The sequence below is a fragment of the Varanus komodoensis genome, unplaced genomic scaffold, assembly GCF_004798865.1.
Source record: "Varanus komodoensis strain SLA01 unplaced genomic scaffold, ASM479886v1 scaffold26, whole genome shotgun sequence".
In the NCBI taxonomy this organism is placed as follows: Eukaryota; Metazoa; Chordata; class Lepidosauria; order Squamata; family Varanidae; genus Varanus; species Varanus komodoensis.
The window spans coordinates 9,053,928-9,071,549 of NW_025335684.1; the positions used below are offsets into that span (position 1 = coordinate 9,053,928).

The following is a 17,622-nucleotide window of genomic DNA, read 5'->3' on the forward strand; positions in this document are numbered from 1 at the left end:
CTAGGGAAAGCTAAACTACATTGTTCTGAGCTCCCCGAGGAAAGAATGGGGTCACTGATAATTATGAAGCCTGGCTTAACTTAGTCAATGTGATTTCAGAACATGTGTTGCCTAAGCTTTCCTGAATCCTATTTCTGCAGGGCACTTGTAAAAATGGCCAGCCCCTCCCCATGGAATTGCTGCCCGCCCCTCATTTCTGGGGCAGGTTAGGAACACAGGACACCCCCTTCTAGCAGGCCAGGGGGTTGCTCCATCGATCCAATCTTGTGGGGTACTCAATTTTATTTGCCAAATAAAGGCTACTTCCTGGCACCGGGATATGTCGAGGGATGTGGGCTTTCCTAACTTCAAGTTTGAACTCAGTGAGCAGGCATATACACTCAGACAATATCCAAAAATACCGCATTCGGGGTGCTTTTGTTCATCACTCTCTCTGCCTAGTCTAGGATAATTCTAGACCCTTGGACTTGTACAGAGATGCTGATTGTCAGAATCCCAACATGGAATTAATCCCAAACTAAGCATGTGGTTTCAGTCCCTATACATTGAAATAATAGGCATAAAGGCAGCCTCTGAGGTGTTCCCATGGGCCACTCACTTTGTTAGCCCTGTCAAGGCTAGTTCCTGGCTCCTTGATATGTACCAGGGCGCAGGTTCTCCTGACCTAACCCCGCCTGAAGATCCACCAAAACCTGACACCCCACTCCCTGCACACTCACACAGTGGGTGAAAAGGCATCTCTCAGTGTGTGCTTGTTTACTGCTCGCTCACTCTGCTCAATCTAGGCTAGTTCTAGCTGCCAGATGTGCACAGAGGTGCTGGTTGTTCTAACATGAACCCTAGCTTGAAGTTAACTCCAGGCCAAGTATGGAAGAATGATGGTCAGACAGCATACCCAAAGGCAGCACTCAGAGTATTTTTACTGACTGCCTCTTCTGTATTCTGAATCCAGGATATTTCCAGGGCCCTGGGCATGCACATGGGTCTGGCTTTTCCAAACTCAGCTCTAAACTAAACGGCTGGCTGGGGAATGTTGGGATTTGTTCTTTGAAAACATGGATGAGATTGCTCCTTTGGAGCGAGTGCCCTCCTCCCAGCACAGACACAACGGGTCTCAGGTCGTTGCCCCAGAGAGGTCTGTGTGCTCTGTAAGCCCAAGAGGTCTTCTGATTAGAAGCAGATCAGTGTCCTCAACAGGGATTTAATGAAAAGGACCTCTTTTCCCTGAAAAAAGTTGTGCTTAACGGAGACTGTTTGCATACAGCAAAATAGTGAGTGAAGCCTTGGGAATCACACGGTATACTATATTAATGCGCAAGAAACATGTCGAGGAGAGAATGGCTGCTTGTGCGCCCCACTCCACACAAGAACGCTCTCCGTGGGCCAGCTGAGCTGGGCAGCCAGACAAAAAGGCCACAGTGGGGTTGCCGGCTGGAGTAAACAATAGTAAATGAACAAAAGCCCGGCATAAAAATGATGATAGTAAAAGCCCTGCCTCCTCCTCGGCATTCTGTGCCTGTGCAGGGCTGCCACACAGATGCGTAGACACCCGCAGGCAAAGGATGGGCCCGTTGGCACAAGCCCGTGTGGGAAAGACCTATTTCATTCTGCCCCTGGGCCTGGGCCTCCCTCTCTCCCTGTTCCCTTGCTGCACAGCCGCCCGATGCCCACCAAGTACTGAACTTCACTTCCCATCAGCCCTAGCCAGCACGGCTGACAGCAGGAAGTGTTCTTTTATGGCAGCATTTTGGGCTGTGTTTTAATACTTTTAAGCATTTCCAAAAGGTTGCTAACATGGTTTTCTTTGCGGTCGAAGTGCCATTTTCTTGGGAGCAGGGCAGGGTGCCGCTCAAATCGTGAGGAATGAACAAACGGCGGGGCTGCAAAACTCTGAAGGGCAACGATCCAGGGTCTCGCCACCGCAAGGAGGAGGCCTCTGCCCACCGACAGACCTCTCTCTGTGACCCACAATGTGCTCCCAGGAGGTTTTTCTTGGGGCCACAGGGACGGTCACAATCCTATGCAGAGCTGGCTCACCCATGCTAGGGGTGGTGGGCCGTATTACTGTCTATGCATGCACAGAAAAAGAGTGGGACTAATACATAGTTTGAGAGATTCAGCTACCAGGAGGCTAGCGATGAAGGAGGGTTCCCTGCCACACATCCTCTGCAAACACCCACATGGATGGAGGTTGAGTCCCTCTGACAGCATTCAGATGTGCCCGTTTCAAAAGACGTCAGACTAGTGCACAGACCTGTTCGCCTCTCAAGTCCATTCTAAAAAATCAGCTACTTACAACTGACAGATTATGCTACAAGCAAAGGTAGGTCACTACTGATTATCATGTTTCCGAAGATCATATGCAATGCTAGAGAATATGTTGGAATGTGTGGCCAGTGGTTTGGAATACCATCCTCCATGATGCTCTGCTTTATGCCCCTCCCATCCAGCTGAGCTTTTGGAGGAATTAAAGGTACACATTTGCCTTTCCCATTGTAGGAGTTTCTTCCTCATAAAGATTTTTGGTGGAAACCTGGGGTTACCAGGTACAATTCAAGGTATTTTTGTTACCTATACACCCCTAAACTGCTCAGGGCACAATGCCTGAAAGATCACTTCCTCCCACATGAACCTCCTCATAGTTTAAGATCTTTGAAAGCCTTTTTGTATGTCTCACATGCCCAAGGGAGGTTATGTTGGTAGTAACACAAGGCAGGGCCTTCCCTGTGGCAGCACCCTGGCTGTGTAACTCTCTCCTGGAGAAAGGTACCTTGCCCCCTTCTTTGTTTTGTTTTAAGTGCACTGTTAAAACAGGTTTGCTCTGTATAGCTTGTTAGGATTTTAAGGGTACAGTTCAATGCACATTAAGATACATAGGATTGCACCCTACATCTCTTAAGTCTGCACTTTGTTTTAAAATTCTCTCCTCTCCATTTCCCCTCTTTGTGGACTTATAACATTTTTCAGTTGTTTTTACAGTTTTAAATTGGTTCTTTCAAGGTTTTCAAATTGTTTTCTTTTTCAAGTGCCATAGCTTTCAAAATTTTTTTAAATACAATGCAATTTTTAACAGTAAATCACCTAGAAGCCCCTATTGGGTTCAAGGACAACTCATAATTCATCAATAATTTTATTCCTATAGATACTTTTTTCAAGGACTGCATGTGGGGGTGATGCAGTTTTTACTATACAGGCAATGGGACTTATGGGCTGAACTTTGGAAATGCGGTGAAATTGCTCCCACATTGAAATATACAGGGTTGCACCCTGAATCAGTGCAATTAATACTAGAAAACAGTCTTCACAGTTTTTTCCAATACTAACCTGAGCTTACAAAAAGAGAACTACATCAGAGGAAGCTAGTCCATGTCAAGATTTGAATGAAATGGGTACATTTATACAAACAGCCATAGTACAACCTCAAAAAGCAATGAAGCTTCGTGTTTAGATAATGAATTGATCCATGATTTTAGATAAGCAACTAAGTGCAACTTGTTAGCAAGAAAGAGCGTAGTGTAAAAAATATATATGGTATGGGAAGATCACTCAAGCTGACTAATGAAATGCCTGAAACAGCATCAGTGTGAAACTGGAGCTGTGGTCTGTCTGGATGGACAGAGACCTTTAGCTCTTAAAGAGACAGCGTCACAGCACATCCCACTTGGTAGGAAGCCCCTCTGCTGTAGCTTTCCCCAGATGTGTCTGACTACAGCTCCCATCATTCAGTGCTATCAGAGATAGTGGGAGTAATCATTTGATCCATCTGCAGGTATCAGGTTGGAGCTGTGCTGTACCACACTGATGGCATTCACTAAAACTGTGTTTAGGGAACGTGTGAGTGGAAAAACTCTTCACACACATATACCGCCTTTTATGGAAACAGCTTCTCAAAGCAGCCTTTGTGATTTGTTTTGCCTTCATTCAAAAAGGTCCACAAAAGGGAAACAAAACTAAGAGGGTCTTTTCCTTCCCCAATTTTGCCTAACGTTTAGTCTGACAGTTTTAGAGAACGTAAACCCGGGTCCTGATTGACAGAATCAACAGCTACAAGACTGGCTGAAAGAAATCTCCCAAAATATAATCCAAAGTTCATATAAATACCAATATCTCACTAAGTCAGAACAGCAAGTTAGTAGGCACAAATGTCCACCTATGTTACGTCACATCTATGGCAGTACATACACACAGTACTAATTTTTCTAAATATATAGGCTTGCACATATACACATTAGCACTATGCCAAATGCATTTGCCTGCTCTGGTCCTCTTTAGTGGGGGAAAATGTAAAGAAATCCCATTATTACAACCCTTATGCAAGAACATTCACATTATATGTGATTCCCTATGTGGAACCAATAGTTGCTATTTATGCAGAAACTAAGATCCACACCATTCAACTGGTAACTACATCAAAAAACAAAGAGGGAAAAGCATTTCTTCCAATGAGTCCCTTCCACCTACAGCCATCGCATACTATAACCAGCATTAACTAAAGAACTGTTCTAAATAGCTTTTTAAATGAGCCAGTGTGGTGCAGTGGTTAAGAGCATGGGACCGGGACTCAGGTGACCTGGGTTCTCGTCCCCGCTCAGCCATGGAGCCAACTGGGTGACTTTGGGCCAGTCACAGACTCTCAGCTCAACCTACCTCACAGGGTTGTTGTTGTGGGGATAAGATGGAGGAAGAGATGTAAGCTGCCTTGAGCCCTTTGTAGGAAAAAGGCAGGATATAAATGGAAAAATAAATAAATAAATGCTGACACACTAACTCTGGGAGAGGGCTTAGACCACCATATTTACCTTATACAAGCATTGTCTGTCTGTGGTTGAGTGTGGTGGGTGCACTGATATATATGTGTGAATGGGCATGTGTGTGAGTAAAAGAGTGGGAGAGCTGAAGAGGATCGTGTCTGTTATGTCCCTAAGCACCGACTGATCTCATATCACAGGACAGTGGTGGGTGGCTGAAAGTTGAAATCAAAATGCTTGACCCAAGAAGAGGGCAAGGATAGCTGGGAACAGTTTTGCATGGAAGTGCTCTTTTGCCAGAGCAAAATCCACTGGTAGTGGATTCATTAAAACTGCAGTTTTACACACACACACCGCCCTTCTACAAGGTTCCATCCTGCGGAAGGCTTTTTAGCTCCCCCCTTAGCTACCATTAAAATTCTCAGACTACCAGACATGTGATCCACACATGAAGATGAAATTGTCAGCCCTTCAAGGCACCAGCTGTCCCTGGTACTTGATGGGATCAATTGCTCATTCCTACAATAAAGAGAAAAGTAACAGCAGCCTTTCACACTAGTCACCAAACAAAACAAAACAAAGCAACCCTGCTCTCTGCAGACTGTTGATACATTCAGTTTGGTGTTGTCTGCTTTGTGGGTGTCAACCAGTTTCGGGACCAAATTTAGTTTTGGAGAAGCACTTAGAGGTAGCATTCCAGAATCAGGTAGGCAGAGCTGGAGGGAAAGGAGCAGGGCCAAAATATCAGTACATTTTAGCTTGAAGCTCTTCTGGCTGCTTAAGTTATAGGAGAGGCATGGCAAGGGTGGGGTGGGGGAACTAAGCAAAAGCAAAATTATGCCACTGGAGGTAGGGATGCACAATTCTTAAGCAAATTCAATTTCTGCACAATCTTAAGCAAACTGATCTGATCCTAGAATGATGTGCAGATAATTTAATTTTCTTTTGGAAGTTACACTTCTCTAAATTGTGCCTTGCTGTTCTTCGTTCCCCACAGGGAAAAAAATGCCCAAATGTATCTCAAACTGTCTGCTTTAGAGGACTGGTGCTACTCCATTCACATACAACATTGACGGTAACTTGGCTGCAATTTGATACAGGTGCCTGAGGTGTCAGCTTCCATTTCATCTCTCAGCCCTCCCGTAGTTTGTTGTGGTTGTCTCCCAAAAACTGAAGCGCTGGTGCAGTGGGGCCGGCATTTCCAAAGCTCCCAATGGTGGGCGTGGACCAGTACAGCAGGACCTGCCTCTCTGGAGGGGCGCATGACTTCTCTCACAGCATTCTCAGCTGTCATTGCTGAGATCAAGTGTCCCCACCATTTGGAAATGCCACATACACTCCTTGAATGTTCAGGCCCGGGCAGTGCTTGCTTCAGTTTGGAATGCAGTTCAAGGGTTTCATGTAAGCCAGCAGAATATAGAAAGGAAATGAAAAGCTGGCTATTTTGAACAAATTGTCTTCCCTGCATTTCTGAATATAACACAGCGGACTTGGGAGATTGTTTATGGATTGACTGATACTGAGTTGGACCGAAAGGTTTTTTGCTCCTCTGACAGAGGGATCTTTGTCTGACTGAAGAGGACATTCTAAGCCAAGACTCCTGCCTTTGAGGAAGCGCCTTTCATCAGAGGAAGAGAAAGTCTTCTGTCCTGAAAGGTGGCTTAGAAATAGTTTTTTTTTTAAGTAAATACATAAATTCCAGTTCAGTGCCTTAATGGAATCATAAAAGCCACATTTGTTCTGTTATCTATCACGCATGCATGCTAGCTTGCTACAAGGCAGCAAAGAGATTTTAAGGGTGATGTTACGTGTGCTAACTATGCCTTCACACTGGTACTGGGACCACAGTCCAGGTCTTGCTGTCCATAGCAGGTCCTGGCCTGGCCCTGCAGGCACCTCCATGAACAGCGGTTAGAGCCGCAGCTGTGAGAGGGGCTTGGTGAGCCAGAAGCTACGCCAGCCTCAGTTCATGATCCCCAGCACGACTCCACCCCTTCTCCTCCCCTGCCTCTTAGACTCCCAGAGCTCCTGCATCATGGGTGGACGAGAATCTGGGCCCCCGATGGCCTACTGGGGACCATGTGCCCAGTGTGGGTACAGTCGGAACTGGTGCCAGGTGGGGACTGGACCCCCTCCATCTGGTTCTCTCCCTTCCTCACACAGGAAAACAGACAGCCACACACTGATCTCTCATGTTCATGTTCACACAGCCTCCCCCACCCCTCGTGCACTCTCAGAGAAGTCGGGATGGGAGAGAGGAGGAGCATTTGACCCAGCCTGACGCCCTCCAGACTTTCTTTCTTTCCTGTTTATACTGCCGGATAGCCGAGTGTTTCTGGGTGGTTAACAAAAGTTTAAAACGCACAAACCACAAAAAATTAATGTACAACAATTAAGCCACAGCAACTGCATCAGCACAGAGGCATAGCAGCAGTACACGATGAAAAGCGATATTAAAATTAGAGTTTAAAAGTTAACTGTTAAAATACTGGGAAAATAACAAGGTTTTATCAGGTGCCTCAAAGAATACAGAGTAGGTGCAAGCTGCACTTCTTTAGGGAGCTCATTCTAGAGCTGGGGTGCCACAACCCAAAAGGCCCAAGCCAACCCAGTGCCCGCCCAGTTAGCAAGGCAACCCAGGACCCTCGGACAGCCCAAGCTTTCTGGATTAGTCATTGTAATAAGCCAGTCTGTCGCACATCACAACAAAGCACACTGCAACACCACACAGAGTATGATTAACAAGTCATTCTGATTTATTAACACCCTGTGATTGGACAAAGCAGATCTCTCCCTCTCCCTCTCCCTCTCCCTCTCTCTCTCTCTCACACACACACACACACACACACAGGCAAAGTCAAATCTTCACCCATACCCATTGAGAAGTTTGAGATATTTCAAAATTAAAATATGAAGTTACAGGAAAGGGAGTGGAAACTTTTGTGCTAAGCTGTGAATAGAGGCTGCTGTTTTCAAAACACAAATGTGCCTTTGTTTTGTGGGAGGGGGGGATTGAATAAACAATTTAGTTACCATGTGATACACGACAGAGAGGAAAGCTTATGAAATCACTCAGAAGCTCACAGCCTCATCCTTGGGCCTCGGGTCTGGCAAGGAATTGCAAGCCGAATCCCACAGGATGGTGGTTATTCCCAGGAAATTTGGTCAAAGATCATGCTCCTGAGTACGTCACCAAGATAAAGAGGAGCAGGGGAATGTCTTTGCTCTGCTCTTTCTGTCAGTGGGCCAGGGGCTCTATGGCAGGGGTGCAGGGCAAACTGCTCATAGCCAGTTCTTCAGGCAACGCTAGTGGCATAATCCACAAGCATAATATAACCAGTGAAAAGGACCACCCCTCCGTGCGCTCTAGCAGGGTCTGCTCGAGGTTTGTGAGGATGCTTCTCCTCTTGGGGCCCCATGCTGAGCTTTCCTAGGGGCACTGCTCCAAGCTGCACTGCATGCAGAGCTGGCTGCTGAGCTGAGGCTGGGCAGAACTGGGGAACATTCAAGATCACCAAATGAGAAGCCAAGAGAACGTCTCAAGATAGAAAAAGTGGAGTTTATTCTGCAAAGTAGTGTAGCATATTTCAGACCTGCACCCTGCATTAGTGGGATTTATTCTTGGGGAGCATTGTTTCAGAGAAAGTTCTGTAGGCTTTTAACACCTCTAGAAGGCCCAGTAATACAGGTTTGAGCTCGAGAGCGGCCTTTCCTTCTGTAAGGGTGTGGACCGGATTGTACTGGTCCGCCCCCGGAGCTGGATGGATCCTGATGGATTCCTGGAAGCTCTGGGGGATTTTCCAGTTGACAAGGCTGGTGATCCTGTCGATGCCCTGGTTGAACTGTGGAATGAGGAGATGACCAGGGCTATTGACACGATCACTCCCAAGCATCCTCTCCCACCTGGCAGAGCCCGTTCATCTCCTTGGTATACAACTGAATTACAGGCAATGAAGCAGGTTGGGAGACATCTAGAGCATAGGTGGAGGAGATCATGGGGTGATTCTGACCGAACACACTTAAGAGCCCACTATCGGGCCTATGCTGTGGCGGTGAGGATGGTGAAGAAGAAATTCTTCTCCGTTTCCATTGCCTCCTCACAATGCCGTCCGGCAGAGCTCTTTCGGGTGGTGCAGGGGCTGGTACATCCGGGCCCAAAGAAAGATCTTGTGCCACCCTCGAAGGCCTGCTGTGACGACTTTACCAAGCATTTCAGGGAGAAAATCACTCAGATTCACCATGAGCTGGACTCTACTATTGAACCAGATTCTACTGGGGAGATGCCATCAACGCCGTCGAGTCCACAATTAATGGATGAATTTCAGTTGTTGCGGCCTGATGATGTGGACAAGGTGCTTGGACGAGTACACCCTACCACCTGCTTACTAGACCCATGCCCATCTTGGCTACTTAAGAAAGTCAAAGGATGGGACTGGGACCTGGATCCTGGAGGTAGTCAACACCTCTTTAAGAGATGGCCAGGTACCTGCCCCTTTAAAGGAGGTGGTAGTCCGACCAGTCCTAAAGAAGGCATCCCTGGATCCAGAGGTGGCCGCCAATTATAGACCGGTGGCCAACATCCCATTCCCGGGCAAGGTGCTAGAGCGGGTGGTGGCGGGACAACTCCGAGCATTCTTGGATGAAACTGATTAACTGGACCCATTTCAGTCCGGCTTCAGACCCGGGTACGGCACTGAATCTGCCTTGGTCGCCCTGTACGATGACCTGTGCAGGGAGAGAGATGGGGGGAGTGCGTCCATTAGTTCTCCTGGACCTCTCAGCGGCTTTTGATACCATTGACCATGGTATCCTTCTGAATAGGCTAGCGGGATTGGGAGTTGGAGGCACCGCGTGGCAGTGGTTCCGTTCCTATCTCAACGGCCAATTTCAGAAGGTGGTGCTGGGGGACTATGGCTCTGCGCCATGGCAGTTATGCCATGGAGTTCCACAGGGGTCCATTTTGTCCCCTTTGCTATTTAACATCTACATGAAACGGCTGGGAGAGGTCATCAGGAGGTGTGGGCTGCAGAATCATCAGTACGCTGATGATACCCAGCTCTACCTCTCGTTTTCCACCAATCCAGGTGAGTCAGTGGCTGTGCTGAACCGGTGCCTGGCCGAGGTAATGGGCTGGATGAGGGCCAATAAACTGAAGCTCAATCCAGACAACATGGAGGTCCTGTTGGTGGGTGGTTCGCGCCTCGGGATGGGGGACTTGGGCCTTGTCCTAAATGGGGTTGCACTCCCTCTGAGGAACAGGGTTCGCAGCTTAGGAGTGCTCCTCGACCCTGAGCTGTCTCTAGAAGCTCAGGTGACGGCAGTGGTGAGGAGCGCCTTCCTTCAGCTTTGGCTGATACATCAGCTGCGTCCCTTCCTGGAAAACGACTGCCTGGCGACAGTGACACACACGTTGGTGACTTCCCGATTAGATTTCTGTAACACGCTCTATGTGGGGCTACCCTTGAAGACGGTCCGGATACTTCAGTTGGTGCAGAATAGAGCTGCTAGGTTGCTGACGGGTACTGGGCGTTGTTCTCATATAACCCCAGTCCTCCGTCAGCTCCACTGGCTTCCGATTGAAGTCCGGGCCCAATTCAAGGTGTTGGTTATGACCAATGAAGCCCTAAACGGCTTGGGACCTGGATATCTAAAGGAACGCTTGAGCCCATTTATGCCCTCCCGCCCTTTGAGATCAGCAACGGATGCCCTTCTCCGGAACCCTCTGTGAATGGTATTAGGAGGGTGAGTACCCGGAGGAGGGCTTTCTCTGTGGTGGTGCCCCATCTATGGAATGCGCTCCCCAGAGGGGTCTGCCTGGTGCCGTCATTATTTGTTTTTCGGCGCCAGACTAAGACCTTTTTATTTAAAACTTATTTTAATTGTTAACTTATTTGTATTTATAGGATTTAAATTTTTAGCCGAGATGCACCGGGGGTTTTTAAATAATTTTTTTACTGTTATATTATTATTCATTTATGTATTTTGTTTCTGTTGTGAGCCGCCCCGAGGCTTCGTTGTGATGGGGGTGGCATAAACATGTTTTAAATAAATAAATATAAGGGCAAACCCCATTGGGCTAGTTTAAAGAATAAAAGTCTAGTTTCTGCATCTCGAGATTTTGTCTCCCTTTTCTCCCTTTCATTGGCTGCATCTAGCTGCCATCTTAATTTCCCACAATACCCCAGAATAAGGTAGCAACTGAAACATCCCCAAATAGGCTATTTCCATAATAGTTGTATGTGCTAATTTATACTAAATGTATGCATAATTGAAATGGAAACATTATTGTGAGAAAGAAGGACCTGGTGGTCTTCATGTCCACTCAGGCTGTCGTCCAGGTGCTAACTGTTCCCCAACTTCTTACAGTTCTTTATCTTTCACACAGAGGACAGTCCTCTGTATAGTAGGTCACTTGGCTGTCTTACCCCAAAGTGATGCTACATCAGGGGCATTGTTGGAAAATATGGTGAAAGGACAGTTGGACTCCATGGCCTTATGAGCCATAAGACTCTTCCAACTCTACCATTCTATGATTCGATGACCGACTGCCCAGCAGTTCTACAGGAAGGATTTCTTTTTCTTTTCTAAATAAAAGGCGCCTTTCATCATTGAGAAGGAGACAGGCATTGTAGTTGCCCAACAGTACGAGAGACTGACAGTGGCCCTGTTCTGTAATCAGGACCCAGAGATCCCACACCAGCCAAATGCTCACTCAAATACTGTCGAGCCCGAGTGTCCATGCTTTAAGCAATATAACTGCTTAAATATTGCCAAATATTCCATGAAGCTGAGTTGCTGGTGAGGTTCAATGAGCCAGCTGGCTTGCATGGAGCTTGGAACAACTGCCTTTCAAACAAAACAAAACAAAACAACCCCTGTTTAAATAGTTGTTGTCACTTGACTCAATTTCTCCATGCATTCCTCCTCCCCACCCCTTTATTTATTTTTTAAAGCATCTGCAATTGAAGATTGAGGTTAGGGTTGCAGGATAAAAGCCACATAGAACACCATTCAGTGAAATCAGCCACTTTAAATAAACTTTGCTGAGTACTGATAAAGGCAATAATTATTCATGACAATTCTTTTCTGATAGCATTGTTAAGATGCTATTGTTAACACTTTATTGGGCTATTGTTAATAGCACTGCTTCACCTAGTATGTTTTTGTAATTAGCATAAGTAGAAAGACTGATGATGATTACAGTATGTCACCTTTTTATCCTGTTGTGCATTCATTTATTATTAGTATTATTTGATTTCACATTCCCTTGTGCTCCTCAACCTAACAACCCTCTAAACTGGGCAAGCGAGAAGCGTGGGCATGCCCGCCCTCGTCCCCAGCCATCTGCATCGATCCCACCAGGAACCATCTATCACAAAAATGCCTTCAGGGTTCCCCAATAAATTGCAAACCAAAACCGCTGCCATTTGGACACAGGACTGGTTGTCTTTGCAGCACAGCGCCAGCACAGAGACATCCATTGTGCTGGGCAGAATGTCATCATGATGTGCTGCATATTCAATGGATGAATAAAGCATTTGGACATTCCCCCAAATAAAGGCAGAATGTCTTCAAACCCTTTCCGTGTACAACATGCATTGCTCCAGTGACATCAACAGTGCACCTTGGCATTATACTGGAGAGGTCTTCTGAGGATTTGGTATTTTTTCATCTCATTTTTTAAAGAATTCATATTTGAAGATTATTCCGTACATCCGCTATAAATAGAAGCTGGGTTAACACTGAAGGAGGCTTCCAGTCTGCAGGTGGGCGCCATTTCAGTGGATTTACAGGCACAGGTGCCAAGATGGCAACAACAGAAGAGGATGTTGTCATAAAAGCAAGAGGCATCAAGAGCTCTTGGCCGACAGATCCTGGCAAGCGGAATCTTATTTTTAACACATGCTACATATAATTTGGCACTTTGATTTGGTGGGAAGGATGAAAGACTCGAGCAGAATCACACAGGAGTCCTCTCCAAAATACTTTACTGTTTTCAAGCTAAGCGATCCTTGGGACGTGGTATATATCATAGAGCAGAGAGAGGAAAAGTGTTCCACTCCCTGCCTCCTGCCAAGACTCTCTGGTAGCCTCCAGAACAAGGAGTGGGCCTTGGGGAGGTGAGTGAACAAGGCCCAGGCAGAAAGACTGAGATCAAGCTTCTGTAGAAGGGATGGATGATCTCTGTGGCCCAAATTAGGACCATGAATGGAGGTTACCCACCCACGCCATATATACCAATGGTGGATTGTGTTCTCTGGGCATGGATCCTTAGGTAGCTAGAACAACAATGTCCACACGCAAGATGCAGTTATGGGTAGGCTCACAGGAGGCTCAAGTCTGCAGAAGTACCAAAAGCTGGTTTGCTTTTTTAAGAAGAGGGGAATGCAAAAGGCCCAATGCGCACAATCTTATCTAGCAAAGCCATCTGAATTTTCCAAGCTACAATCCTTAGGCAGACAAAAACAGATCCATGCATGTGATGGAGATACCAGCAGGCGCAGGGGAATGCCAAGATTTGTAGAAACACAAAAAGACTTTACAAAGAAACCCAGAAGGGAAGAGACAAACCCAGGAGGAGTAAGCAGGGGGGATGGAATGGCATATCCTAAAAGAAGGCTTGCCTGGCTGGCCGGCCAGCCGGCCGGCATCCTGAATAGAATCCCTTTATACTACAACACTTGGTTACAATTCTTTCTTGTCATTTCCTACAAAAAAATAATGATGTTAACCTGAACCAAAGTGGTTACAAGCCACATAATATCCAAAGTAAGGGATATTTCAGAAGAAATTCTAATCCAGAGAATCAAGCAGGGAATGACTCAAATGTAAAGTTAAGGACTTTTTTATGTGTAAGTTCTACTGTATAACTATGTAGGTTCAGCTATGTTTACAAAGGCAAACATTGCTATACACATGCATGTTTTATCTAACCAATTTGTCAAAAATTTACAGAAATACGTGTCTCACTGATTCCTGAGATTTGTGGAGGATCATGCCAACAGGCACCTGTGCCCCCCCCCCCCTTGGCTTTAAAAAAGAATCCTTTCAGGATAATTACAGACAGAACAGCAAAGGACCAATAATGACAAAAGACAACAACACCCAAACCTATCATTATCAGTAAAAAATTATATAAACAAATTCTCATAAAATTAATGACATTTTAGCATAGATTCCAAGTGTCCATGAGGCTCACCCACATCTCAGCAATCATAATTTCCTGTTTAGCACCACTTCTCCTATGTGTTCTGTCAGTTAATTCATCTTAGAGACATTGGAGTAATCATTCTCCTATGTGTGAATGGTATGTTTATGAACTCATACGTTTTTTTGAAAAATCGATAAACTGCTAATAAGTTAGTTTATGACACCTGAAATGTCTTCATCTATTTAGCTGAGTGAGATCAGAGGTGATCTTACTCCTAAAGGCATTCCAATATAGCTGTTGACTGCCTCCAAGTGTTAGTCTCTGTCCAAGGCATGTTAACTAAGGCAGCCTCCTCCAACTGGGTGCCAACCAATGGTTTGAGCTACCGAGCCCTTCATCCCCAGCCAGCTGGCTTGGTGCAGTGGGCACCAGGTGGGGAGAGTTCATACTCAGGTGTGTGTACTGAAATGGGCATATTCTGAAGGCCCTGCCAGGATGTTCCATGCTGGAGATGGACTGTGGCTCAGCAAAAGAGCACATGGAGCATGTGCCACTCCTGATGCTTCCAGGTTGTTGGCAGCATTGTCTTTCAAAGGTTGGCTAGCAGGGGATGCGAAGGGCCCTTCTTCCCCTGAGCCTCTGAGGAGGCACAGTCAGGAGCAAACAGCACAAAACTAGAGGGATCAACATCCAAGCAGGCTGAAAGGCAGCTTCCACTGAACTGACAATCCATAATCCTTTGGGCAGGGGGGATTCCTGCTCCCTGATCACTGGGGCAAGGGCTTCTTGGGTCAATCAAAACTTTGTCATGAAGTAATCTTCTACTAAACCAACTGGCAGTATCATTTATATTTGAAAGAACAGTAGGAAGGAGATAGCCAGTTATGTTACCTTTCTTTTCTTGTTTGGCCCAGAATTCCTGCACCCGTTTTTTAATGTTCTTGGTCTCCCGCAGGTGTTTTTGCCACTGGCGTAGCTCTTGAACTTCAGGCTCACAGCGGACCTGGAAGAGTTAGAAAAGCATGCTTCTGCTAAATACACTGTGACCAATCTCATTTCACCTCAAATCTAGGTAATTGCTATGCCGTAAATGTGTATAGTAATAGCCAGGGTGTCAGGGACTAAATGTGCAGATACAAACACCAGCTTGGATTGTTTCATCTCTTTAACAGGGCTGGCAGGGGGTATGTTTGTGGGGATCCGACATAATTAAAACAAAATGAAAATATTCTGTTTATCTCCAAGTGTCATCAAATGCAGGAAAAACCCTGCCAGAAAAGAATGCTGAAACTAAGAGCTGATTCCTGAATTTTGCTTTTTTCCTCCTCGCTCCTAATCCCGTTTCCTTATGTGTCGTGTCTTTTAGATTGCAAACTCAAGGGCAGAAACTCTCACATGGTTCATCTTTGTAAGTCATTCTGAGAGTGGGGTAAAATATTTTTAAAAAACCGTAATCTGGATTCAGATTAAACAGCATAAATGCACACACAAACACACTGAGAAGTTCGTCTGTTGGAACATCATGACTGGGAAATTTCACGTACTCCTAGCAAGCTGCTGGTGCAGTGTGTGTCTTTTCCTGGGGCTCCTGTTCAAATGCTGCAGCAGCCTTTCCACAGAAAACAAGCACCAATGTTAACCATTATGAACTGTGTGGATGTGGGAAGATCCATCATTTAACAGAGCAAAATGCAGGCTTTGCACACATGAAGTCTCTGGCTCCAACCCCAACCGCATTAGTTAGAAGACCTTCAGGTAGGAAGGCTGGGAAAGAACCCAATCCTGGGCGGGCAGGGTTGGTCTGGCAATGTCATGGGCTCGAGGAGCGGAGTAAGAGTAATTTTTCAAAATCCGGGCATCAGAGAACCTTCCTCTTTTATTCTGTAGGCTAACGGACCCATAGTTGGATTCAGGATGAAGGCAGCTTCATATGTTGAAATACCAAGGGGTGGAAACAGCTACAAATAAGGCTGCAGCATATTTTGGCTCTGGCCAAGTGGAACAATGAGATCCTGTATTATGGAAAGAGGATTAACACCGAAAATGATAGGCCTGTCTTATTACCTACAGTCTTTCCTTTGGCCAAAAACAAAATACTTGGCATATTCCTCCATCCACTGTCACTGGCCAGTAGCCATTCCGTCAGGCTGCAGGAGAGGGAGCGAGGGCATGAAGGCCCCACCACCCGCTCTGTGCATCAACCTCATCAGGCCTCAGCCCCCATCAACTGCCAGTCAGCAGCAACAATCCCAGCAGGCTGGAACAAAAAGGAAGCGGGTCCCTTCCATCAGCTCTGTGAAGAAGCCACATCCATCAGGCTTCCCCTCCCAGGAACTGCCAGCTGGCAGAAGCCATTCCATCAGGCTGTACCAGAGGGAGCAACAGCCAGAATGGCAGGGCCACTTTGTCAGCTCCAGTAAGACCAGTGTCACTTCAGCACCACAGCTGTCCATCTAGGATGTCTCACAGGATGGCAATGTCCCCCCTGTTAAGATCGATGTGAAGTCACTGAGATAGGTCATCTGGAGTTTTAGGGAAAGAGGTCTTCAGGATACTGATGACACTCAGCCCTGTTGCTCTTTGTGACCTGGCTCCATAAGGCTGCCTATGTTTCACAGCAGCCCGGACAAGGATGAACACAAGGGGGTTAAATCCAGCCAATATGAAAGTGCTCCTGGTCAGCAGAAAGCCCAGCACAGACACTGGGATTCAACTTCCTGCTCCTGCCCCCACACACAAATCAGGTTTGTACCCTGGAATGCACCTGGTTCCTATGTGTTCCCTGGATCTTCGGATGGCAGCAACAGTGAAGAGCATATATGCACAGCTACATGTATTAGAAGCAGTCCTGTCCTGCCCCCAGCCATTTTTGGTATGCAAGGAGGAAAGTTACAGAAGATGTGTGTCTTCTAGATCTGTTCCCAGGCTCTTGGGCATGAAGTTTCCATAAAAGAACCGTTTCCACAGGCACTTGAATGGCAACCCTTCCTGGGAGCCACACCAGCCAATGCTCTGTGCTTTTAAAAGTCATGTCATTTGACTGGGTCCTTCATGGATCTTGATCAGTCATCAATCACGCTTTGCATGCGAAACATCCCGAGTTTAGGCCCCAGCATCTCCAGGCAGGATTGGAAAACCTTTAGCCAGAAAGTGGGGAGATCATCCCCAGTCCCAGCTGACAATGCTGGGCTACAGAGGAGGGGGGACTGCTCAGTAGAGGGCCACTTCCTGCACTCCTATGGCTGGAGCAGTGGGATGAGGTACGGCATGAGTGCCATCAGGCACTACCTCAAACTGCTTGTGGCCAGAAGGTCTTGATGGAGACGTACCAGTGGAGCCTAAATCCAACCTAGCAAGCATTCCGAGCAGGGTTGGTAGGGAAGGGGTGGAAAGAGGGAACAGACAGCCTTTCAAGCAGGCCATCTGGGACAAGACCCATTCGTTAATGCTTGGAGTCACTGAACTGTGTAACAAGGGAACCTATTCCATGTCAGTCATCCATTTTAAAACACCTGGGCCTCATCCATCACGGCATGCACGCGTGCGCACACGTGCGTGGTGAGCAATTCAGCCTGCCACCGTGCTGACTGATGAGCGGTTCCTTCTTCCACCAAACAGTGGCACAGCTGCTAATGGTCGGGAGGAGAAACGGGCTGTAATTTCAGGATGTGGGATGAGTGCACATGAAGGAGCCATCCTTCTGAGGCCAAGCGAGTCTGCTTC

General features: G+C 46.6%; 1 protein-coding gene across 1 annotated transcript in view; it reads right to left on the reverse strand.

Annotated features, from left to right (window-relative positions):
* Nucleotides 1-17,622, reverse strand: part of IQCK (IQ motif containing K) — a 51,312-nt gene that overhangs the window by 1,725 nt on the left and 31,965 nt on the right. The window contains exon 8 of the mRNA XM_044433672.1: nt 14,791-14,902. Within this exon, the coding sequence (XP_044289607.1) occupies nt 14,791-14,902 (112 nt within the window). The remainder of the gene's footprint in view (nt 1-14,790; nt 14,903-17,622) is intronic.